This window comes from Cebidichthys violaceus, unplaced genomic scaffold (assembly GCF_023349555.1).
Source record: "Cebidichthys violaceus isolate CVI_PGR_0920_01 unplaced genomic scaffold, fCebVio1.0.p SCAF_2, whole genome shotgun sequence".
NCBI classification, from domain to species: domain Eukaryota; kingdom Metazoa; phylum Chordata; class Actinopteri; order Perciformes; family Stichaeidae; genus Cebidichthys; species Cebidichthys violaceus.
Genome location: NW_027176372.1, coordinates 9982833 through 10008007, shown reverse-complemented (window position 1 = coordinate 10008007; position 25175 = coordinate 9982833). Strand labels below are relative to the sequence as shown.

General features: G+C 43.1%; 2 protein-coding genes across 3 annotated transcripts in view; one reads left to right on the top strand and one right to left on the bottom strand.

Moving 5' to 3' along the window:
- nrg2b (neuregulin 2b) overlaps positions 1 to 8854 on the bottom strand; it is a 50495-nt gene extending 41641 nt beyond the window's left edge. For both annotated transcript variants that reach the window (XM_068714314.1, XM_068714315.1), the window contains exon 1: positions 8012 to 8854. In XM_068714314.1, coding sequence (XP_068570415.1) covers positions 8012 to 8420 — 409 coding nt within the window. In that variant the 5' untranslated portion in view covers positions 8421 to 8854. The remainder of the gene's footprint in view (positions 1 to 8011) is intronic.
- Positions 8855 to 12213: 3359 nt separating this feature from the next.
- Positions 12214 to 18443, top strand: purab (purine-rich element binding protein Ab). Its single transcript, XM_068714313.1, has 2 exons — positions 12214 to 12376; positions 12690 to 18443. Exon 2 carries the CDS (start codon positions 12771 to 12773, stop codon positions 13614 to 13616), a length of 846 nt encoding a protein of 281 aa, XP_068570414.1. The 5' UTR covers positions 12214 to 12376; positions 12690 to 12770; the 3' UTR covers positions 13617 to 18443.
- Positions 18444 to 25175: the final 6732 nt, after the last annotated feature.

Below are 25175 nucleotides of genomic sequence, written 5' to 3'. Positions count from 1 at the left end.
ATCAAAGATCACCACAACAAAGAGAGATAAAGATAGCCCACGTCTTTCTGAGCCCAAGATAGCCTGATATCGAACCAAAGGGATGTTATAACCCTTTTCTTGCCCAAAAATGATTGCAGAGCACTCATTCTCAACCATCCCTCGTGTTTACATGGAAGTTCAGATGGATGGCCGTATTAGTTGAATTCCTTGCTTAAAAACACATTGGATGTGAGACAGAGCGGTTGTTGCTCATGAAGCCTGAACCGGAGTGACAGTTGAAAACTTTTTTACAACTTCATGAATATCAGGCGTTCAGTCAGGCACAGCAGGGCTACTTGTGAAGAAGAATGCCAAAGATTATAATGGCTTTCCAAGAAAACAGTAGGACGACTGACAGATTTATCAAAACAGAAGCAAACATTTTTTAAATGCTTTATCTGGAATGCCAACTGACAAGTTCTTGGCGTGAACGTTTCTAATTATTAAATTCTGAATTTGATGTCTCATCTAATTCTGCTGTGAAATAATCCAAACAGAGAAACAGAGGGAGCACCGGCCAAATCCATCCGAGCTGAATCCGAGCTGATGCAGTGTGGAGAGTGTGTGCAGCGGCAACCGCATTAGTGTGTGGGTGGTGTGTGCAGTGCATCTGCATGCATGTGTGTGTGTGTGTGTGTGTGTGTGTGTGTGTGTGTAAGTAGGGTTACACAACGACCTATCTCATTCACAAACTGAGCCATGTGGCATTGGGGCTGGTCCCTTTAAGAGGCATGTGTCAGAGTTTTCTACTAAGGCTGACTGCTGGAAAAAAGGTGAGTGTTGATACATTATTCACAAGCAAGAACACACACACATACACACTCTCTTATACACGCTATATATCTGAAGGACATGTACATGAGTTAGGCAGTCGTGAGTGTGCAGAAAAGCGTGCTAATACACACACGTCAACATGCAAAGTTGATCAGTGTAATGTCAGTAGTACAGCAATGAGCAAAAACATGGTCTATACATCCTGTCTCTCTCTCTACACACACACACACACACACACACACACACACACACACAACACACACATATACATATATATATATATATATATATATATATATATATATATATATATATATATATATATATATACACGCACAGGCAGGAGAGGGGAGAAATCCTCAGCCTTCTGTTATTCAGTGTGCATAATTTATAGCAGCCCCAGATCTCCCCGCTAATGACAGCACACTGGGGCATCTGCAGCACAGCAGCAACAGTAACAGCTATCTGGCATGGCTGTGTGTGTGTGTGTGTGTGTGTGTGTGTGTGTGTGTGTGTGTGTGTGTGTGTGTGTGTGTGTGTGTGTGTGTGTGTGTGTGTATAGAGGTATAATGCTCTGTTGAGACAAGGACAGTGAGAGAGACAGAAGGAGAGAGAGAGAGAAAGGAGGAGAGAGAGACACACAGAGGGTGTCTGAAATAGACACAGATAACGCAACAAAGAGGGGAAAAGGATGAGACAGACAAGCGAGAGACCTCTCACACACACACACACACACACACATACACACACACACACATACACACGCACACAGTTTTGTAAAGTCACTGACTCAACCAGTGCATCTCTTTGCATGTGCATTCATATCAACGTTCCGTATGTATGTTAGTCAGAGCGCCACCTTTTCTCTGGCTTAAGGTGAAATGCCTCTTAATTAAAGAATTCACCAAGTATTGTTCCCAGTACACACAACAGTGTGATTGATGCACAGAGGGGGCCTGAAAATGTACAGGTCTCTGTCATGGCTCCATAAACACTTCTCTGTCATCCCTCGACTAATAGAGACAATCGTTCACTGCAGAGCTAAAGGTGTTCGCACCAAAGAAAGCCACGATGAAAGCTCAAATTCACCGGGGACGGTTTAATGACTTGTTCGAGGGTGTGGCCTCGGATGTGTTTCCTGTTGCAAGGATTGTTTTTGACATGCTGCGCCAGAGCAAAAATCTCCTAATTCTGGGATTTGGAGATCAATGCCACAGCAGTTCTGCCCTCCAGCTGCTGTACACACTGATGTGAGTCTGAGCGGAGAGACAGCGCTGCACGCTATAGCCCAGAAAAATGATACTGCTGCTGATAAAGTGCTGGAGTTACACACATGCAAACAGTCTGCTATGCATGGGTCAGGCAGTCAACATAGTCTCATATGCATGCACACTAATCTGCAATTACACTACGCATTCGAAACCACTTATACATAATTATACACATGCACACACACACACACACACACACACACACACACACACACACACAACTACATGAACATACATTCCAATTTAGCAAGAAATCATAACCGTCAATTTGGTTGATCATATGAAAGTTTTGAGATCCTTGGTCACAATAATCATTCTGAAGGTTCAATATATTGAAGTGAATGTGCTAATTCACTGTGTTTCTGAGAGTGAGAAGCTTGTCAGCACCGTCAGTGTTAAAGTAGGTACAGAGCTGAGGTCAGGGCGGGGTTAGGCTAGCTTAGGATAAAGACTAGACAGAGTTAGCCTGACTCTCTCCAAAAAGAACAAAAATGCACCAACACACACCTCTAAAGCCAATAACGAACACAAAATATCTTGTGTGTTGATTCACACGTCGTATTAAATCAAAGAACACTTGTGGTGATTGGCTGCGGGCAAAACCTGAACAAATGTAATAATTGAAACAAAGTAATTTTTTTCTAGATTTGGGTACAAAAAAATATCAAATACAGGTATCGATTGACTGAGAAGTTTTGATACTACTTGTTACTGTGTTATTTTGTATTGAGTACCGATACCCAGCCCTGTCTATAGCTATCCACATGCTGCCAGATACAGTCGATGAACACAGGTTTTGGTTTTGGCGTCTGCTCAGGTACAATGGAACTCCAACAAGTAACTCCCCCTAAAACCACAAATAGTTTTTTTAGGTATGTGTACAGGTTATACAAAGGAGATTGGTGAGCTTTATAGAAGTTGGTGGGCATATTTTTTAAACTATCCTACGTGGTTCAGCTGACTCCGATTCCATACCTAACGCACATATGATGCATCTTAACTTAAAATCTTATGAGCATATTTCCCAAAATTTTTAATTTTTAGTCACACTAAAAGCATGATGACCTTAAGCTAGACGTAGGTAAGGTTTACAGAGTAGCAGTGAATTTTCTTTTAGACATTCTAGATACGATAAAACAATCCATGAACTTAAGTGTTCTCACTCTCAATGGGGTGGAAAAAGGCCCTTGCTATTATTGGAAGTTTTACATGTGCATTATTGCGGCATCTATTTCTAATATCAAAGCTGAAGATCTCTCCCTCTCTTTCCCTCCCCCCATCTCTCTTTGTGTGGCTGACTGACAGGAGGGCAGGCGTAAGCTGAACCACACACTTCAGCTACAGTCAGCTACAGCATGAGGAGGGAGGGGGGGGGGGGGGGGGGGGGGGGGGGAGCATGAGAGTTGGGGTATGCAGCACTAGATAAAGCATCAGTGACAGGAGCATGTTTGGGCATCAGACAAAGCTATTTCAGGAAGAAAACTGTCAATGTATCTCAAAAGGCACGCCAGCAGCAATGATCAGAGAAGACCTACATCACGCTTTACACTGCTGGGATCTTAGATAGGACTGGTTTTGTACTTTTAAAAGAGAGAGAGTGCGAGCCATCCACACACAACTCAGTTGCTTTCTCTGAGTGAAACGGGGAGAGAGTAGTGAGAGAAAGGCGGTGAAGGCCGGTTAAGCTCAGTGGAGACTTACATGTGGTTTCAGATTCCCTATCAATTACTCAACTCATGTAGCCTGGAATTCTATTAGCTTGTACTCTATTCTTTCACATCAGACGTTGCAGACAGTCCTACAGAGTCATCAAGCTGTATTCAGTGTTTTGGTCAGGGGTGTGAGTTGGGGGGGGGGGGTTATTAGATAAGCTATGGCACGCTTAATAACATTAACAGTACGAGAGAAACCTGACTGCCCTCGACAAGACATTGGCTCTGTTTTTGGAAGATGGCTCTACTATCTTTTACAGTGCAAAAAAAAGATAGATATATCTACTGTCTCGTAATTTCTCTCACAACGAGGGGTCTGTGCTCCTAATGTTGCACAACCGTAGCTTGCTGTAAATGTCAACATTCATTGGCAGGTCTGAATTACACCTTGAGTCACCTCATAACAGGTTGTTTCAAAAAGATATTAGCAATTTATACCATTGTCATGATATCAAAACTGACATAACGTGGCTTCTACATAATCATGTAGAACAGAAATATCTAGAGCAGGTCTCTAAATTTCAACAAATCAGACAGGTGCTGGTAGTCTACTAACATTGCAAGCAAGCAGAACAATATAGCTAAAAGGCTACTTGTTTGTTGTTTTCATGCTGCTTTACTGTTTTATATGATTGTTTGTATTTTTGCCACATGGTAAAACTGACAAACGGAAACAGCAGTGCTGTGGTTTTTCCCAGAATACACACAGTAAATGGTAATGGTATTGTAGGCTACTGTTTTGTATTATCCTCTTTGTGTTTGGCACTTGAACGCAGACTGGCCAATCATAGTGTATATCAGCCAGCACTGACCAGGATCCAACAACTAACCATCTCTGCTCCCTAGACTCTCATGCAATCTTTTCTCTTCATTTTCAGGCTGGTTTAGTGGATTTAGGGCTAGTTAAACTGTGTGCAATAGTGATACTCGTTACCCAGAGAGGTTAAAAGGAGATATATGTTTCAATGCTATGCTAGCTGCTAAAATGACATGATTTTCATGATTGTAACAGTAAATAAAGACCCACATGGCTTTAAAGGAACAGTGTTGTTCTTGGAATTCATTGTCTTCTGTTTGGAACGCCATGTGATGTGGTTAGTGACAGTGTGGGCTCCATGGTAACGCAGCTTTGACAGCTTGACCAGAGGGGGCGGGTCTTAGGGTCAATTAAGAGATTGACCTGAGACCTGAGATCAGTCATGAGACGGGACGCAAGGGCCCACAGTATATTAGTAAATATTCCGCAATTTAGGGAAAACTAAAAATGCTTGACCTTTAGTTTTTAACTGGGTGCTTGGAATGGAGAGCAGTGATTGGTCAGCTGATCTGAGAGGGAGTAGGGGGATGAGCAGTTTAGAGATTAAACATGATGCCACTCCATGCAGTGCTTTAAAAACAATGTATAAAAGAAATAGAAGAAAGATGGAGAGGGGACAGGTATACCTCCCCCTGGCTGGTTCACACCATTCAATCATTAAAATAACAATTTCTTAAATATCAGATAACATTTTCACACAGAAAACTGTCTGTAAAAATCAAATTATAAGAACTTGCTCCATACAACCCAAACGCAGGTTTTACAGTATAATAGTGAAAAAAAGGACAAAAGCACCACTATAATATAAGAATGTTGACATTATTTGATAGGAGTGTGTACAGAAGTGGGCGTTCCATCAGCGGGGCTGTGATTGGCTGGCTGGGTTTAGAATAGGTTTGGGATTGGTTAAACTCAGGGTGTGTGTCTGCTGACACGCCCCTTACCCCAACCCATCTTTAAGCTGCAGTAACTTCTGTCTCAAATGAAATTCTCCTAGAGTATCCTCTCCTGCACATCTCCAGTCTGATCCCTGGCCAGGAGCCTTGCTCGGTCGTAGCTCATTAAACATCCACCCTGACATCACTGCATCCACCCAATGAAAAGTGTCAGAGTAGCCAGTGAGTGAGGTACAACTGAGGGAGGGGGAGTACTGGCCAATAAGCAGCTGTTTGCATTTTGCAGAGGGGTACAATTTTGAAAAACTTTACTTAAAGTTGATGACTTTGAGATGTACTACGCATACAAGTGGACACGTGAAGCTGCATTTGTGCTCCAACAAGTTATAGTGTTTAAATGTTGGTTTTCTGTTGTTAAACTGGGTAAATAATGTTGAAAAGTGATACGTTTGTGTTTAGCCTTAACTAAACTTTAACTTCGTTCTGGGCGTGGATTTTGTACTTCTGTGATTAGTTTTGGCAGATGAAGCCAAATCAATCTTAGGAAATTAGTAGAGGTGACGGGAGAAAGAAACATTTGTGTTCTTGTGACGCTGTGGACATTCAGAGGCTTCTGGTTGCCACAGTGTGTGTCTACTGTGTCACCACACACTGTGCAGTGTCTAATTAGGTTGTGTTTCTCTCTCTATCTCTGGCTTCGGGTGTGTGTGTGTGTGTGTGTGTGTGTGTGTGTGTGTGTGTGTGTGTGTGTGTGTGTGAGGTGATTCAGCTCATAAGTGGGTATCTCCTCTCCTGAGCTTATCCCTGGCTAGAAAATGTGTTTTAGACGGAAGCCTGATTGCAACAGCACAGTCATAAATAAATGACTTGATCATTTTAGTATGTCACGGAGGTAAAAATAGAACATCACGTTGTTAGCTCAAATGCCGGATGAACCCTTTGTGAAGACTTCTGAGTTACTTCCCTTTTAGGATTCAACCCTGTACACACACTGGTGGTTTGCATGGAAATGATGTTGATTCTGGATCAACTCTGGAAGAACTCACAAAATGGAAAGAGCCTTTGTATGATAACATTGTTAAAAAGGTGTTGTCCTCACATTCACTTAACAGAGACGATGAACCCCAAAATGTTTACAGTGGTGATATTAAAGCTTGTATTGGAGAAATGTGTGAAGATCGTATTCCCCTCTCTTTTGTGAAGCAGTGGTTCACTTCCTGTCTGTGTAATTTGACCACGGGACAAGCAGATGCTTTAACATCGTAATTACATCATCAGCAGTGTATTACTTTAAATATTGCAAACACAAATGGATTGGATCAATGAGATGATTTGCCATGAAGTCAGCATTGTCCTTAGAAGGAATTGTGTTAAAAGTAAGAGACCTCAGCCTTTGCAACTAGCAGATTTGATGATATACAATAGACAAAACTCACACTGCCAAAGAACTCAGTTTATGTGTTATTTGAGCTGAGCTGAGTTGACCCTGATTCTAAACCTTTTCTTTTACCTTTGCTAAGAAAATGGGTCAATTCAAGACTTTTTTCCCTCCCTGTCGGAGAGAAATATATGGGGGAAATGTGAGAAAGAAAAGAGAAAAAGAGCACAACCCTCATCTTTATCACAGTCTCTTTTTTCATGTGTCAGGTTCATGTCAGGTTCAGATTGCACATTTATTAAAGCCATTCTGATGACAATAACTTAAACAGAGTTTCTCACAAGCCTGGCCAGCCGCTGCACATAGTTTTCGCCACCACTCCCACAGAAAAGAGTCATTTAAAAACCAGGAAGTGGTAAAGAAGTTTCTGTTTTGGGTTTTACTGCAAGAAAAAAACAACCACAATTGCAGATGTCCATGATGGAAACTTAAAACAAGTTGAGGTATTTGAACAGTTACCACCACCCACAGACTGTCACTGCAGTCATCACTGGCACTGTCATAACTGTGATATTAAACAGCTACGGATTTGACATAGAATACTGGCTGTAGACAACTATTCAAAGTTTGGAAAGGCTTCCTCTAGATGAGGTTCATGTCCCTGATTGTCATCACATGTTCTGCCTAACGACCCCTCTCTGTGACACACTGAGACTACTCTGCAGACTACTTCACTGTAATTATGTGATGATGCAGATCTTACTGGAACCCAGGATACACGGAGGTTCCCCTATCCTCTGATCGTCACTGCTTGTTTAAGCAACCTGCTGTTAGGGGCTTAACCCCAGGTCTAACTTAGGTTTAACTAGGAGGGTTAACGATGTCTCTCTCACATATACCGACGTGCACACACGCGTTCCCTCTCACGCTTCTCATTTCATTATGGGTGACCGGGTTATGGAGGACCGAAGTGCCAATCGGCTCGCACGCATGTGAGCACGCTGACACACTATGTAGACTGCACACGTGCACGCGCCGCCAGAGAGCGGCGACCGTCTCCTTGCATCGCCATGGCAGCCTCAGTGGCCCTTACGGTGCGGTGTGAGTGCATGGCAGGTGTAACGGAAAAGCCTTAAACTTACCGCAGTCCTCGCACAACACTCTCTCCACATCCTTCAGCTCCGGCTCGCTGGCGTCCACAGGGGCGTACGATGCCTTGAATACCAAGGGCTCCGCGGTGGGGTCCATGAAAAAGATATATCTGTGGTCCTTCTCCACCGTGGTGCACGGGGCCTCGGAACCGAAGTCCCCGACGGTCACGAGCTGCTCCCTCTCGAGGCCGCCGCTGTTAACGGGCCACACGTCCAGCACTTTGACATTCACACTGTAGGGCTCCCGGGAGGAGACGTTCTCCGGGGAGGAGCGCACCTCGCCCTCGATGACCACGGCGGATCGGTACGCCTGGTCCTGGAGGGAGTTGAGACTCGGGGCGTAACAGGCGAAGGAGACCCCGATGACCAGCATGGAGAAATGCACTGGATCAAGCCTCATGCCGTCAGCCTGTGCTGTGCTGCAGTGCTGCTGGGCGGCGGAGCGAGCTGGAAGAGAGAGACGGCGGCGAACGGGCTCCGGCAGAGCAGGCAGGGCAGAGCGGCAGACCTTGTGGAAGTGTCCATGCCATCTGTGTCTGCCGCTGCTTTCCCCATACGGCTGCTGGCCTCGGATGGGGGGACACACCAGCCTAGGAACCGGAAACGGCCCGCTTCTGCATGCTTAAAAATGTGATTGCTGCATTCTCCTTCAACCAACCACCCTCCCCCTCTTATCTCCCCTTTTCCTGAAAGGCAAAACAAGACTCGTAAATTAGCCTCCTCTCGATACCAGGGCTGAAACCTCTCTCTCTCTCTCTCCCTCTTTCTGTCCCTCTCTCCTCTCTCTCCCTCTCTCCTCTCTCTCTCTCTCCTCTCTCTCTCTCTCTCTCTCTCTCTCTCTCTCGCTCTCTCTCTCTCTCTCTCTCTCTCTCTCTCTCTCTCTCTCTCTCTCTCTCCAGCTAATAGGCTAGCATCGCATGGGTGGGCGCATTGCCTCTCTGGAATGAAAAAAGCAGCTTGCGCGTACAGGGGAATCACAAGAAACGATACGCATTCCACGCACACGCAAGGTCGGGTCCTTTATCCACTTATTTCGATCGTCAAAATAGTCCCACTCCTGCAAACCCCGTTAGTCGGTAGGAAAAAATTACAAAAAAAAATTACAAAAAAAGAAAAAAGAAAACCGGGGAAGAACAGACTGACAGGATGAGATAGCAGCGGTTATCCGGTGAGGCGATGCAACAGTAGCGCGCACCCTCCAGCCGCGTCCCCTGCGCCCCTCATCAAACGCGAGAGGCTTACGTGAGCAAACATCACCTGCCCGGTCACTGGCGTCGGCTCGCCACGTCCTGCGCAAACACCCTAATGACCCGGGCACCCAGCGCACGCCGCCACCGACCCAACCGGCATGTAACCATGCCGGTCGACTGTGTTAAACCTCTGCAGGTGTGGGTGCGAGAGAGAAAATCGCACACGCAGTGTACAGATAACGGAGCACAGAGTGCGTCTGTAGCCAAGCCCCTGCACGGCGCCCACTGTGGATCTCCGGTGCGAGAGGTGCGAGAGAGGCTATAGGCGACTAGTACACACACTGCGGATAGTTGTTGCGATGACTAACGCTGCGAAAATTCTCTCAATGGATTCGTCGGCATGGCGAGGCGAGGTCAGAGTTTCCAGACTTTAGCATTAAATGTCCTCAGACTATCTATGCGCTCGCCGCGCGCCGCAGGAGAGCACACCCAAAACCTGACATTTTCCACACTATTATGCGAGTCATTGCGGTTCACTCATATTTCCTCGGGACACTGTACAGTTTTACGACTCTATAAGGCAACAAGTGGGGGCATCAGTTACCCCAACCTGTGGGTATTATGCTGGAGAGACGTTCTACCCAAATATTTTGCCAATCCTGCTCAGCTACAGTTAATAAAAAACACTTTTTTTCATTGAACGCATCTCCACCAATGAAAAGAGAGCTTTACACAATATGCTTAGGCTTTTTATGGTGACCACAAGGATCCCCCTCCCTCCCTCCCTCCACAGCAAACCAGTCCCTTGCCTCCATCTCTGTAGCCATCAGTCAAACCATTCATAAGATTCGTCTTTCCCTCCCTGTCCGAGGCATGTGCGCCCTTCGCTAGAGGTCAGAAAGCCTTCCGTTGTCCATGCTGAGAAATGGATGAAATATAATGTCATATAGGGGACACATGGACAGCTTTTTCTCACTATAGATGACTGGGATGATAAAGAAAATGTACGTGAGGCCATTTCATCACAGTATGCACCTACATGATGGGCCCCATCCAACCGTTTCACCATCAGCAGGGTGACATCATGAACTGGTCTCTGTCCATGGTGCTGAAAGCCTTGACAGGTTTAGTGCTCCGTCCCAACAGGCCAATCACACGGTACCTCATACAGACCGAAGGCCACAGCCAAATTGTTGCTATGAAGGTTTGTCTCTGTGTTCACTGTAACATACTAACTATAAGATCAAAAGAGTCAGCTTCTTTTATTGTAAAGTCAAAGTAAAAAGTTTAGTTTTAGTCCTGTGTGCTGTCCATGGTGCTAAATGCTAATCGATTGTGTAGGTTTTTCTTTTTTTTAGTCAAATGTTGATGGTTCCATATTACTGGGATTGCTTCTCCAGTCAGATCAGAACATTATTTCAAGAGGGAGCCCTTCAGAGTCTGTGATCCGTCCCGTACTGACCCACCCCCACCTCTTACCCTCACCGCCCACTGCCCACCCATTCACCGATCTGACTCCCCTTCAGTCATTCAACCAGCCATGCATTCATTAGAGACCCCATTCAGAGACCTCACACACACACACAATTTAGGAATTTCCAAATTAGCCTTGAAAGCAAATCATTGACAAAGCGAAGGGGAGTAACAAACGATTTCCGCTGACTAACCCGGGGAGGACTGCCACCAATTGCTTCCACGATTCCCCCGACACTCGTGCTGAGCCTGTGGGACTTATCAGAGGGGCTGGTTTTGGTAACGCAGACGCTTAGGTTGGCCTCTCATGATACAATTGCTGTCCAAACTGCTTCACTGTCAGGCTAATGCTCTCTGTCTCTGATGCTAACAAATACTTGTCACAGTGACACCACGTCCTTTATTGTAACAGTTATTATGTAGAATATTACTTGGCACACTTGTCCCAGATTTCCTCTTTGCAGTCCTCTTTCCCTCATTTTCTAAATCACAAGAGATACTCATGAGCAAACTCAAATACCAAATGTTTTTAAGCCCACCATCCGCTGTCCATGGTTCTGAAAACAAACACAAGTGACTTATCCACAGTGGAAATGACTGGGCATATGCTAAAGATTATAAGGCCAATTACATTCCAGGCCTACACATTACATACATTTAATTATAGCAGTATGTAATGCTTCTATGGCTTTTATTATCATCATTATTATCATTGTCATTATCATTTAGACTCTGTCAAGACTTTATATCACAAATCCTCCGTTAATAATAAACAATTATCATTTCTTCATCTGATTTGTCTCTCCTGATTGAAATATATATCAACATCTTTTAATTTCTGACACCTCCTAAAGAAAAGGCTGATCCACAGAAAATATACAAACAATTTAAAGCATATGGTGTTGTGTTCTTTTTCCAGGTTTTGTCTATTGATATTAATACTATTCACAGCCTTTATCCTATTAAGCTGTTATCTTATCATTATCCATAAAGTCACCCATATCATTCATCTACTTGAGGTCTGCTCCGCCCCTCTGGGCCCATGAAGGCTGAAGACCTCATAACTTCACCTAGAATGTTTGGTTTTTACCAATGTTGTACCTTATATGACCTTTAAAAGGTTCAGTCCAACTTGAATAAACGCCTACAAAAACATAAGGAATTGCTAACACAATCTTAACTGAATATGGATACATACTAAACATAAGTCGCAGGAATAATAAATGGTATAATACACTTTAAATAAATAACAGTTTCATTCTAAAATCCAAAACCTATCTAGATTGGTTTCTATGTTGTTTGTTCATTTCATATTTGTGAATTCAAGAAGTTTTTTTTATATTTCAGACATTTTGTCCAAAATATTTGTTTTTTATCAAACTTTTTTTTACTTTCTACACAAACCCTTTCAAGGCCATTGAGAAACAGTGGCAGGCAAGCAAGTCCAATCACAGGGTAATGATTCATGATGCTTCACAGTGTATCAGCCCCCTCCTTCACACTCCCACACAGCTATCATCTACTGTTCATTCAGAAATGTATCTTTCACCTTGCTCTCCCTATCTCTCTCTCCCTCTCTCTCTCTCTCTCTCTCTCTCTCTCTCTCTCTCTCTCTCTCTGTCTGTCTCCGACCACAGGGACCGTTCGGGTTCGCTGTCCGTGGTGCTGAAACACCCAAAGCAATAATCATCAGGTAGGACTCTTGTTACTATCTATCTATCTATCTATCTATCTATCTATCTATCTATCTATCTATCTTTCTTTCTTTCTTTCTTTCTTTCTTTCTTTCTTTCTTTCTATGTTGATGTTAGTACTGCAGTGTTTTAGGATCACGTGGGTGGGGGTTCACTTTCAGTTGCAATATGAGGCTACACTGACGGCTGAAGTGAAAATCCTGTGAAACAGCGCGAGTGTCTTGAACGCAGCCCGCTCGCAGTACTACAGTAACACCGACTACAGTTACTTTCATTTTTTTCACCCTCTTCTCTTCTCTCGTCTCGCGATAGAGCGGCGGAGTGGTTTGACGGGCAGTCGAGGTTGCAGCAGGCAGAGGGAGACGGTGGAAGGTAAAGCAGGGAGGCAGCATCATGGCGGACAGAGACAGTGGCAGTGACCACGGAGGGCCGGCCGCAGGCCCCGGCTCGCTGCCTCCGGGTGCGATGGGCGCCATGTCCCGGCTGCAGCACGACACCGAGGAGCTCGCCTCGAAGCGCGTCGACATCCAGAACAAGCGCTTCTACCTTGACGTGAAGCAGAATGTTAAAGGCCGCTTCCTAAAGATAGCCGAGGTCGGGGCTGGGGGAAACAAGAGCCGCCTCACTCTCTCCATGTCGGTTGCCGTGGAGTTCCGCGATTATCTCGGGGACTTTATCGAACATTACGCCCAGCTAGGCCCGACCAACCCGGACATAGTGCAGGATGAGCCCCGGCGGGCGCTCAAGAGCGAATTCCTGGTGCGGGAGAATCGGAAATATTACATGGATCTGAAAGAGAACCAGAGGGGGCGGTTCCTTAGGATCCGACAGACCGTTAATCGGGGCCCCGGATTGGGAAGCGCGCAAGGCCAGACCATCGCTCTGCCGGCGCAGGGTCTCATCGAGTTCCGCGACGCTTTGGCCAAACTCATCGACGACTACGGCGTGGACGAGGAGCCGGCGGAGCTCCCGGAGGGCACCTCGCTTACAGTCGACAACAAGCGCTTCTTCTTCGACGTGGGCTCCAACAAGTACGGGGTCTTCATGCGGGTCAGCGAGGTGAAGCCCACGTACCGGAACTCCATCACGGTTCCGTGCAAAGTGTGGTCCAAATTCGGCAACACCTTCTGTAAATACGCCGAGGAGATGAGGAAGATCCAGGAGAGGAGTAGAGAGAAACGGGCCTCCGAACTGCTACCCGAGGGCCCGCACGGAGGAGATGACGGCGACGACGACTGACGGGGATCTTAAGAGAGCAGACGTGAAACAACAAAGACTAAACTGAACTCTGAGAGAAAACGAGACTTTTAACTGTAAAATAGAACGAGAATTTCCAAGGGAATCACCCCACACACACAACCTCCACAGACATGGCAGCAGCTCTGCTGCCTCCTCGCTCATTTTACTGGATGTCACCCCACTTACCACCCATGTAACAGTACGCCGCTGCTATCAAGGATCGAACTGTAAGATATGAACTGTTTCCTACTTGATTTAAATGACAATGAACAGAGTGTTTATATCTCTATCAAACGACAGATTTTGCACACATCAAAGCTATTTCGAGAAAAAAGAAAAATCATGTTTAAATGTTTTCAAACTGGTAATATACTAAGATTTAATCAAACGTGAAACCAGAGGTCTATTATATAAAAATGACAGTCTTCATGTAGAACGAATATTTGACATCAGCACAAAGAGAATATATTATGGACTTTATGAAACCAAAATCTGAGACCAGATGTATAGTTTATTATAAAGGTACGCAGAATAAATATGAAAGCGCTCTAAAAGTGTATGAATTGCAGAACGCAGCACTACAGGCCTGTAAACACCTGTCAGCATGTGTGTAGGCCCATGTTTTGAAAAGAAGTTTGGCAAAGATAGGCTATAGTCTTTAATCTGACCTATAGGCTAATGAAAGCATTTCTATCATGCCGTTATGGAAAGGTTGAGAATCCAAAATAAAAAAGCCTGTTTTGCGAGCCTCAAACAAATGGGATAAATCTATCTCTGAGCTACTATATAGAATATCAACCCTATCGCACCATGTCCATATAAACTTAATTGAAAAAAAGTGCTAACTTAGATGTACTAATTATGATTTTGTGAATCAGCTGTAAAAAAAAAAAAAAAAAATCCTTATTAAGATTCCCACGTTTTCTGTGGGTTAACTTTTTTCTTTGTTACTTTGTTGTTTTTCCCTCTGGGGGAGGGTGGGGGATGCAAAAGGTTAAAGGTCCACCTGTGGGAGCGCAAAGGCGCGGAAACAAAAAAATAAAAGAGACGCGTCCACGCGTGGCGAGGTAACGCATCCTCTCTGACGTCATTACGACCCGTGCCTTATACACTCCACTCGTTTACGTGTTCTCACGTGGATGGTCTGTGACCTCGACCGCTGTACGTTTTCATTTACGAGTGCTGTTATGTAGGCCGAATTATTCACTCACCGGGGCTGCGTTAACTCGCGCCTCCTGCGGTGCATGGAGCATTGGGTGGCAACACCGAGCTGAAAGGCAGTCGGGAGCTTGGGGGCCAACAATTATAGTGCTCAGAAACAGAGCTCCAAGCTAGGGCGGGCCCTTCAGAAAGATGAGGTGCTGCTGTACGTACAGTTTAAAAACTAGGGGGGGGTGGAGATTCATCACGAGATGTTAGGAGTGGTTTTGCACACCATATGTACCATGTTAAAAAAAACACAACAACAACAACAAAAAAGAAGTAAATCAGGAGTTGCTTGGATGAGGCTATTTGTCAGAGCAGAGATGGATGCTGTTTAAGAGACAGGCAGTCAGCCAGCCAGGCAGGCCAGCCGGCCGTGCCATGCCGTCAAGTCTGAGTGCAGTTTAGTGGATGTAGAGGCCTATCAGTGGAGGGCCAAGGCAGTATCTATCTCTTTATGGTGCTACAGCCCCTCGATCGCTCCTTGGGGGCCTCGCCACTCAGAATATGTCACTTTTGCATTATTTTTATTCTGACACTCTTCTTTTTTTTCTCCTTCAAAGTTCTGTGCTCCACAGTATGTTGTCCAAGACGTGTCGGGTTTCTCCCTCCCGGGCAGAGAGGAAGCCACCGACTAGCGCAGGACGTCTCATGTTAGTGTGCAATATTGTGTGCGTGCCAGTCGCGGCATTGCATCACGTGTATAGACTATTAATAGACGAAAAAAATGTATAGGCTATGTGATCGGTAGATATTTGAAAGCATGATGATGAGGTTGATGCATCTGCATTATATTTCCGAAATGTGAAGTCTTTCTTCTCATGCACTTTGGTCAAAGTGATAAAAACGTCAGACTCGTAGTGAGATATTTTTCCTGTCATTGTTCTGTAAACCGCCTATTAGTGCACGTAGACTAGTGAGGGTGTTTAACGTCCCCCTACGGAGTCCCCCCAGAGAAAAACCCTTTCCCTCCTCGGTCCTCTCCAACACACACACACACACACACACACACACACAGACAGTCAACAGCCTCTAACTGTCTCCATGTCAGCCTCTCTGCAGTGGCCCACACTGGAGTTGAGTAGTATCTTGGGGCTTGGGTCCACGGCTGGCTGACACACACACACCGTCATAGTCTCCCCGTTGAGGCCTCTCGTCGCTATCTGGGCGTTTGGGAGGCCTCTAAAGTATTTTGAATGGTGTCTAGAACTGCACAAGGCCTCCTGTCATGAGTAGCCAGGAAACTGTGTTTGGAGCCTGAGTGCGACTGGGACTGCCGGTCGCAGGACAGGGGAACTACGATTTGACTTTTGCTCGTCTGCGGTTTCACTTGAGCTAGGCGATAGTGATCGGCCTCAAACGGGCCCGAAGCACAGAGTTTTGTTGTTGTTTTTACAATGAGGATCTCAATCCTTCCCTCTTATGTGGACAGACTCTGATCTCAGGTCTGCTCGTCTTTTTCCAGCTCATGATTCAATGTGTCAAAGAGAAGGCCATGGCTCATTGTCCGTGCGGCAAAGAGGTAACACTGAAGTGCTAGTTTACGATTATCAATATGCTCTAAGTGGTTGGTTCACCTATCAGCTTTATTTAAAGCAGGGTGGCCTTCAACATGACGACGTAGCCTGGTCACAGGCCCTGTCAGGGTGGCATGAAGGGGAAACAGACTGTATGGATCGCAGCTTCAGAGGCCTCAGCTGGATAAACGCTGCTAATGTGGTTACAGCCTGGGCCTGTGTGACAGCTGAGGCTATACTGAAGCAGAATTCCCCCTTATCAGAAGTCCTATTGAATCCTAGCTTTTTAAAAGTTGATCTGCATTTGATTGTGCATGCCTGCGGCAAATAGAGCCAAGAAAAATGTTCCAGAAAATCCCATCTGTTCCACACAGGACGTTTTGGCCCAGGTTTGTCTCCGAGTGTTGGTGAAAGGCCTGATGAAGCCTGGCACTGCACTGTTGGGGCTTACCAGTAGCAGCCTATCGCGACCTGCTGACCCGGCTGTCGGACACATCCGGTTCGGCCTTTTCTCTCTGTTTTGGAGAAGAACAGGGAGTCTTTGTGCCCTCTTACATTTCCTCACACTGCCCTTTGAATTATAAAAAGCCCATTTCTATTAAACACACATACAAACCACCTGTGACTGTGTCCAGGCAACGCACGTCTGAGGTCAATCTGAGTTTGTCTTGAGTCTGGACTCTCTGTTGTGATACAGCACTTATTCCCCAAAGTGTTCCAGCTTTAGCATTATTTAATCCAGGCCTCCAGGAGGCTCGTGCTTCATGGACGATTGGAAATACAACACTTTCTTTTTCTTTTTCCGTAATGGCCAAACATAAGGAGAGCCTGAACCTGCTCATGGAGTTCACTTTGTGAGTGCCTCACTCTGTGAAACGCACACATTTCTTGAAAGATTAAAAGGCGTGTTGTTGTGTTACAGAGCGTAATCGCCAGGTGCTACTGGGTCAGTTGTGCTTTTACCGCTTTTATCGTTGTTCTATCGAGTTACAGAGAATAGACGCTCTTGTGATTTTGCTGAAGACAGTGTGATCAAATCAGATTTCTCCGTTTATGAGCGCTCACCCGGTGTCACGGCAGAAGCGGGAGTGACCTTGCAGCCATGTTGTGCCCCTGTTACACATTCATCCATTCGTGGGACTCAAATGCAAAATGGTAGGCAGATTTATTTTGTCTTGCTTTCTGTGTAGAGCGTCAGCGGTCAAGCTGTGTGCTGTCCTCAGTGGCTCTGGTTAAGTTCAGTGAACATTGGTGATGGTGCACCGCAGCTGTTAGCATCCACAAGAATGACGTTCTGATTTATCATACAGCGGCAGCCATCGTAGCGATCGTGAATCATGATGTAATGCTGCCTTTTATGTGTTATCACTGCAGTGTTTTGTTACGTTTTATTCAAAAGAGCTTCTTTTTTTTGTTGCTCAAACAACATGTGACTAGACCATTCCTTACACATTTCAACTGATGAAAATAAAGACAAATTTAACAGTGGACGTAACTCACAAGTGCAGCCGTAACTACTTGTTGCATGTCCTCAAAGTCAGGTTGCTATGATGGCTCCAGCCGCTTGTTCCTCCTGTCTTTAAGAGAGAGATTATTCATGTGTCTGAATACATTCAAAACAGCCACATGTACATGACCAATAACAGCAAACTTCCACAATTACTGGCTGAAAACAGACCGAACTTCCAACAACAACTAAATCTGCTCTGTTTCTGGCCTCAGTGTTGTATTCTTTCATTGGTCACTCAAGAGTTCCTGGCTGATCACGCAGCCAATCGCAGTCTCTGGTCAAAGCCGAGCACTATATGACTCATCACAAACTCGCTGACAGAGGAGCTCATTCAACGCGTCTTCTTTTTTGCTCACTGCACCGAGTAGCAGGGTCCATCCTGTTTGCAGACTGTACAGGCTACTGTTGTTACTGAAGTTACAAAGACAGGCTTTCAAAAGTTTTATGAAGATGTTGGGAAATGGATCCTGGATATTAAAGGGTGGGGTCAATGCACAATGAACATATCCCATGTCACCGTTTGGTCTAAATCCCTTTACCATCCCCATATGAGATAATATGTTGTATCTTTCAAAAATATTTTATCTGTGGCGTGTGTGTGTGTATATATATATATATATATATATATATATATATATATATATATATATATATATATATACATATATATATATATATATATATACATATATATATATATATATATATACATATATATATATATACATACATATATATATATATATATATATATATATATGGTTTGTTATATATGATGCTCCTCCTTTCAGAAAAATATAACATGTAAACAGGAAAAACATATTGCTGTTTTTTTCCTTTGTATTTTATACTTACAGAAAGCATTGAATAAAAATGGATAAATACTTGCACTTTAGATATATTAAGAAAAAAAAATCTGCATATTATTTTTGATAGGGATCTCACATTCAAAGAGTATAAATTACAGGCTTTGTGACTATTGCTGGACAGAGATGTATTGAGTTCTACTTATTGAAGTATATTTTGTCTGTGTGTCAGAAGGTTTACTAAAGTAAATTGCATGATAAAGTAGTGCTACACCGATATTGTTCTTTTTTTAGTTGGTAAAAATGTCTGAAAACTGTGATAACAACCCTCTTGTATCATGTTTATCCTCTCCTCACCCCTTCTAGAATATTTCTTACTGAAATATGGCCTTTCCTGACTACATGACGATGGTGCTTACTTTGGCTTTGACATCAAGCTCATCCTATACATCTCAACATCATAACTCGCGTCCTTACACTTCATTACTTTCTGTTATGTACTATCACTACCTTATTAAATTTCCGTTGATGGCAAAAAAAAGGTGTGCTGTTTTGTACATTGCTGTTTGTTTTAATGTTGGGGGAGCCTTGTTGTCTGAAAAATGACTAATCGCGCAATAAAAAGTCATTCCACACGTCCCTGTCTCTGCACAACTGTCTCAACACTACAGAAAATGTAAAGAAACATATGGAAATATCCATTACCTGTTGGCCAAATATTGCTAAATGTTAAAATAATTGATATCGGTATGCTGATTAACACTGTTTTGATACATAGAGTATATGTACGGTATATGGGAAGTATCAGGGGAAGTATTCCTGATCTAACCACGGCATCTCTACTTCCTAAACACACTACTTCACGATTGGGTTTCATCGCCAAAGGCGCTTCACATTTCACTTTATTGTGCACATTGTAATACATTTATTTTTCACTCTACATGAAGTCTCTACTGATGAATCTTTTATCAGCCAGGTGAGTATTTTTTTCAGTCTGAAGGTCGTTGCACCAAAAGCAATAAAACCGATTGCACCTCGCATTACATTCAGCTCTTCAGTCAGTGGTGAACCAAACAAAATGAGGCTTTTCACACAGCATATCCTGGGCTACGAGTGGACCCTGGCATAATTTAGCCCCATTCAACCCAGGTTTAAACTAAGCCCAGGACTATGTGATCCACACTGCACTTCTACTAGCCCTAGGTAAAATGTCCATTGGAACACAAGACTACTGTTTATCAGATAACAACCAAGCAACCAAGACCAGCTTTGTGATATCCCACAAAATCGCTAAAAACAGTAAGCCATTCTCGGAGGGGGAGTTTGTGAAAGAGTGCTTGGTGGACTCTGCAGCACTAATATGCCTTGAAAAAAAAGAAGCATTTGAGCAAGTCCCGCTATCCAGACAAACCATGACGAGAAGGATCGAGGACATTGCGGGGAATCTGGAGCTTCAGCTGCAACGTGAAGTGGCAAGTTTTGACTTTTTCTCCTTGGCTTTGGACGAGAGCTGCGATGTCCGTGACACAGCCCAGTTACTCGTATTCGTCCGTGGGATAAAGGACTTCAAGATTACGGAGGAGCTGGCAGCACTGCGGCCAATGAAAGGGACAACGACAGGGAGCAATCTTTTCACGGAGGTAGATGCATGCATGGACACGCTGGGTCTGAAATGGGACAGACTGGCAGGTGCCTGAAAATGATCACTAATATAATGAGTCACAAATGGTAAAAATTTTCACATTTTGTTTGTTTTGGTGTTTCTGGTTGATTTTTTCAAAATGTTTCTTTTACTGTTTTTGTTTACCATTGTTTTGGGAAATTTTATTGAATAAATTACATTTTTTGTAAGGCAACCTCGCTTTTTCATTGCTTAATCATAACATGCAGTACTCTTACCAGTCTTACCAGCTTGTCAAAACAATGCTATATAGCCTACTGCTTTTATAAATAAATATAATTAATATTATGCAGAATTGAGTTCAGCCTTTTGGCATGGCCCTCCAAAATATTTTCTGTTTCTCATGTGGCCCCATGGGAAAAATAATTGCCCACCCCTGGTTTATCTTCTAGAATGAGGCGTGACTTCTCTATAGACTGACTATAGATTCAACAACAAAAATGTAATGTTAAAAAATCCATAGTTTACTTATGCTCTGCTTCACACTGGCAACTTTAAGCCCTGTGTTTAGTGGATTTTTAGGGGATAACTCCGCAACCTCGAGGCCCGTAGCAGGGCCAACAGCTAAAGTCGGGGTTAGGCCACTTTGGAATGTGCTAGTGTGAAGAGCTCATATAGTTAATGAGTAGCTAAGTGCAATGTGAAGAACAATGTAAGTTGTGAGAACAAATTGGGCTAAGATTGTGATATAGTCACCATAACATCATTTGATTATTAGTATTATGAAGTAGACAGTGCTTAAGAAATAAAAAAGTTTCAAGCAGTGACTTGTCTGTCACATAACAGGAAGGTACAGTATTAGCATAGTGGTGGAAGGAATCTATTTCATTTGAAAAGCACAGTCCTTCCTTTTTGAACTGTGTGGTCTTTTTGCAGTCGTCTGTGTCATATCAAATTGATGCAATTACAGTCTAAGGGTAGCTGGATGACGACATATTAGATTAAAGTACATTCTGGTCGTATCTATTGGCTCAGTGTTTGTGCCCTGTTATAAGCTTTAAAAGGCTCAAGGAGCAAACATACTGCACTCGCCTTTAAACACAGTGCTGGCAGCACACACATTGATACGGCATGTTGCTGAAGGTGCAACATCAAAACTAAACAATGTGTCCACTGTTTAGGTAATGTGGTTGGTCATTACATAGCCAGGCTGATAATGTTGGTAGACTAGCTAGCTGGCAAACTAGCTTACAATGTATTGGTATTGGTATCTCACAGAAAGTTACTGCAATGGAAACAAAATAAGACCTAAAATAACCTTTTGAAACATGCATTTAGATAAATACTTTTTGTGGATAAGACACACTTTGAATAAAATAGCATTTTAATAGAAAGCTAGCATTAACCACATAATGCATCAAAAGAAGCTTTTCTTTTTACAACAGCCATGTCACAGCAGGAGAACCACAGGTGTTACGAATTAGTCAATTAGCACTACATTTCATTAGCTTCCACTATTAAACTAGCTTCCACTAATTTAATCACAATGGCCCTTTGGGACGCTTAACATTAAACAGTAGAGAGACACGTTAGTAGCACCCTAACACGTGTGCTTTTCCTACTATGAAAAAGATAATACAAAATAAAAAAAACGTCTCGAGGCTTACCCTGTTCCTGACTGTTATGTCACCTTCTATGGCAGGGTCTTTTTTTTGGACAAAGTTAAACACTTAAACCAATTGTTTCAATGTAATACGATAAAATATACATTTTATCTTTGTGTGGAGTTTCTTCTTTCTGTTGTTCAGTCACATATTCACACAGTCTGCCAGCAGTTTTAGGAACAGAGAGACATTCCTCGGGCTCATCTGTTGGACCTTCTTTTTACAGCTGCTCATCTTCTAATGTGACATTCAGTGGCACCATATTTGTTACCACCTTGACGTTACAACTTGTTAGTGTCAGTTAGGACTTGTTTTGAACTAGATGTTTTGACGTTATTAGAAATGACAACATGGCGGCGAAATTCCACACAAGAGCAAGCTCAAACTTAAAGTGGGCTCACAAGACACTTTTGAGGCTCAAAAACAAACTAGCTAGCCGGCTGAGCAGGTAAGATAAATATAATATGTTTGTTTTTTTTATAGATAATTTTACCCTTTCCCGAAAATAATTACCAGGAAAAAAAGTATTAATATGCCAACATGGTATTGTGCTAGTCCTGGTTTGAACAGGTTCACACAGATAGCTATATAATATAATATAATATAATATAAAATACAATAAAATAATATAATATAATATAATATAATATTATATATAACTAGAAAATTTCGTTTTTGTGGCTTCAACTGCCCGAAGACGTCGCAATATATATATATATATATATATATATATATATATATATATATATATATATATATATATATATATATATATATATATACACGCCGACGTTACCGGTAGTATCGTTGAGGTTCGATTGAGATAATGCTTCTCTCTTTTCTGCATTTTAGATTCATACTCTTGAAAAAGTTAAACCAAGTTAAAGCTGACGCTTTTATTTTGAAAAATTACCGGATGCCCTATCCCTTATCGGTGTCTGACTTCCTGCCTGGGTCGATCTGCTCTGTGTTAATTGACGCGATAAACCCGAGCCTTGGGCCCTCGCGCCCCCTTCATTGAGGCAGAGTAGTGTTTGCCTCCCCTTAATGTCAGATCAGCAACACTAAATATGTTCTACACAGACTTGAAATACAGTACCTATTCTATGGAAAGAAAGGACATATAATAAAAGTGTCTACAAATATTACAGTGTGTGCAGGAATGAGACAGCAAAAGGCACGCGCTCAACCCAGTTAGTGAGGGATTCACAGTCTGAGGTGAGGAACAGCTGGTCACTGCCTCACCTCACTGTCTCCTCTTTGTTTGAACAGGACATGCGCTAATTCAGAGATTTTGATTATAAAAATGTTTGGAATAATACAGAAATTACATTTATAGCGCAGATCAGTAGAGAAATATTAATATTTATTTTATTTTAGCATTATTTGTTTTTTACATTTCATCATCACACCCTGACCGCACGTCCCTGCGTAGAGCTCTGGGTGAACACAGACGGCTACAGTTTGTACTTCCTGATACAACAACAACAGGACGTCAGTGATGACAGGAGGAACATCGCGCTAAACGCGCCGCCCCAAAAGCGTCGCCCCAAACGCGTCGCTTCAAACGCGCCGCCCCCAAACGCGCCGCTTCAAACGCGTCGCTTCAAACGCGCCACGCAAAATTCGCGTCACTGCAGTCTCATCGTGTCTGTGCAAAGACTTTGTATGTAATCTCATCGCGCGAATAATTCGCCCTGCGTTCGGTGTGAACACAGCTGGCAGCCTCGTGGGGAGGGGAGGGGGGAGCTGCGTTTATGTGATTGGTTGAAAATGAGGCTGACATCTGACTGGCTACAGATAGGTCCATGTTAAAAAAAACGTATTTGTGAATCCGGCCAGGCAGGGGAGTCTCAAAAAACCCACCAACAAATGTGAAGAGATCCACAAACAAATACACACAAATCCACAAACAAATAGAAAACATCCACACACAAATACATACAAATGCAGAAATATATTTGTTCTGCGTGCATTTGTGAGTCACATTTATTTGTAAATCCTTCTGTGTAGAGACAGACAGACAGACAGAGAGAGAGAGAGAGAGAGAGAGAGAGAGAGAGAGAGAGAGAGAGCGAGAGAGAGAGAGAGAGAGAGAGAGAGAGCGCGTGCGTGCGTGTATTACTGCCTGTGCCACAAAGCCACACTGAATAAAATATTATATAAAACTATTATAGTTTATATTATATAGTTACTATATAATATAATATAATATAACATAATATTATATTGTATTATATTATATAGTAACTATATAATATTAATATTAATATTGGCGTTATCTTCGTATGGTGAGGTATCATGTTATGTTACACGTTCACTGGCTCACTTCTACACCGTTTTTCATATCCTCGAGACAAATGACCGATGAATGATGAAACCCTGCTAGTTCCAAAAAATACTCATTATTAAATTTCCTTTACCGTAAATCCCAATAAAAGGAAGTCCAGGGTGAATAATATCAGGGAAGACAGTGCACTCAAAAAGCTTGTAACAATCAGTGATATCACTGACAACGAAAAATATTTTTTATGATGGGGACAAATTATAGTGATTCTCTTTTCCAGAGCGGAGTGCTATTATGGCCTGAGATACAGCACTGTGCTTACAGGTGAACAGGACATCCATTTGATAGAAATGGTAAGTATGTACTTATTTAAGTGATCATAGTGACTGCTAAAAATAAAATGTTTATCTTGTTTAACCAATCCAAACAAGAGCAGGCTGAGAGCAGTCAGTTCAATATAACTATGAAAAAATTACATAATTTTGTTTTTTGTAGCTAAAATGTCATTATAGATTTGTCATTTCAAGGTCAAAACAACTCACAAATAGCCATGTCTATTTGACACTGATGGGAAGTATCAGTAGTCAGTATCATGGCAAGAGTTTATAAATGTAATCAGCGTCTGTCAGCTGCTGTAGCTGAGCCTCTCCAACGCGTCTGCTGATGCAGGAGAAACACTGCAAGACACCTGGGGGGTGGATGTAAGCGGTGGAGAGGGCGCTGCCTTTTAGGTTTTAGATTTGATGCATTAAAAGAAAATGGAGAGATGGTACAGCGATGTATTTACACATGTTTTACATGAAGCTACTCCACCCGTTGTTTTGCAAACGATATGAATGATGTACATGAATCCATTCCGCTAACAGTGTGTTGGGTGATATGCTACACCGTCGGGTTTTTAAAAGGCGTCACGGTGCAGACTGTCCAATGCTTTTTTTGGTGAACTTAATG

Bases quoted from the DNA above. Each gene is read 5' to 3' on its own strand.
- purab (XM_068714313.1), top strand. From the start codon at position 12,771: ATGGCGGACAGAGACAGTGGCAGTGACCACGGAGGGCCGGCCGCAGGC.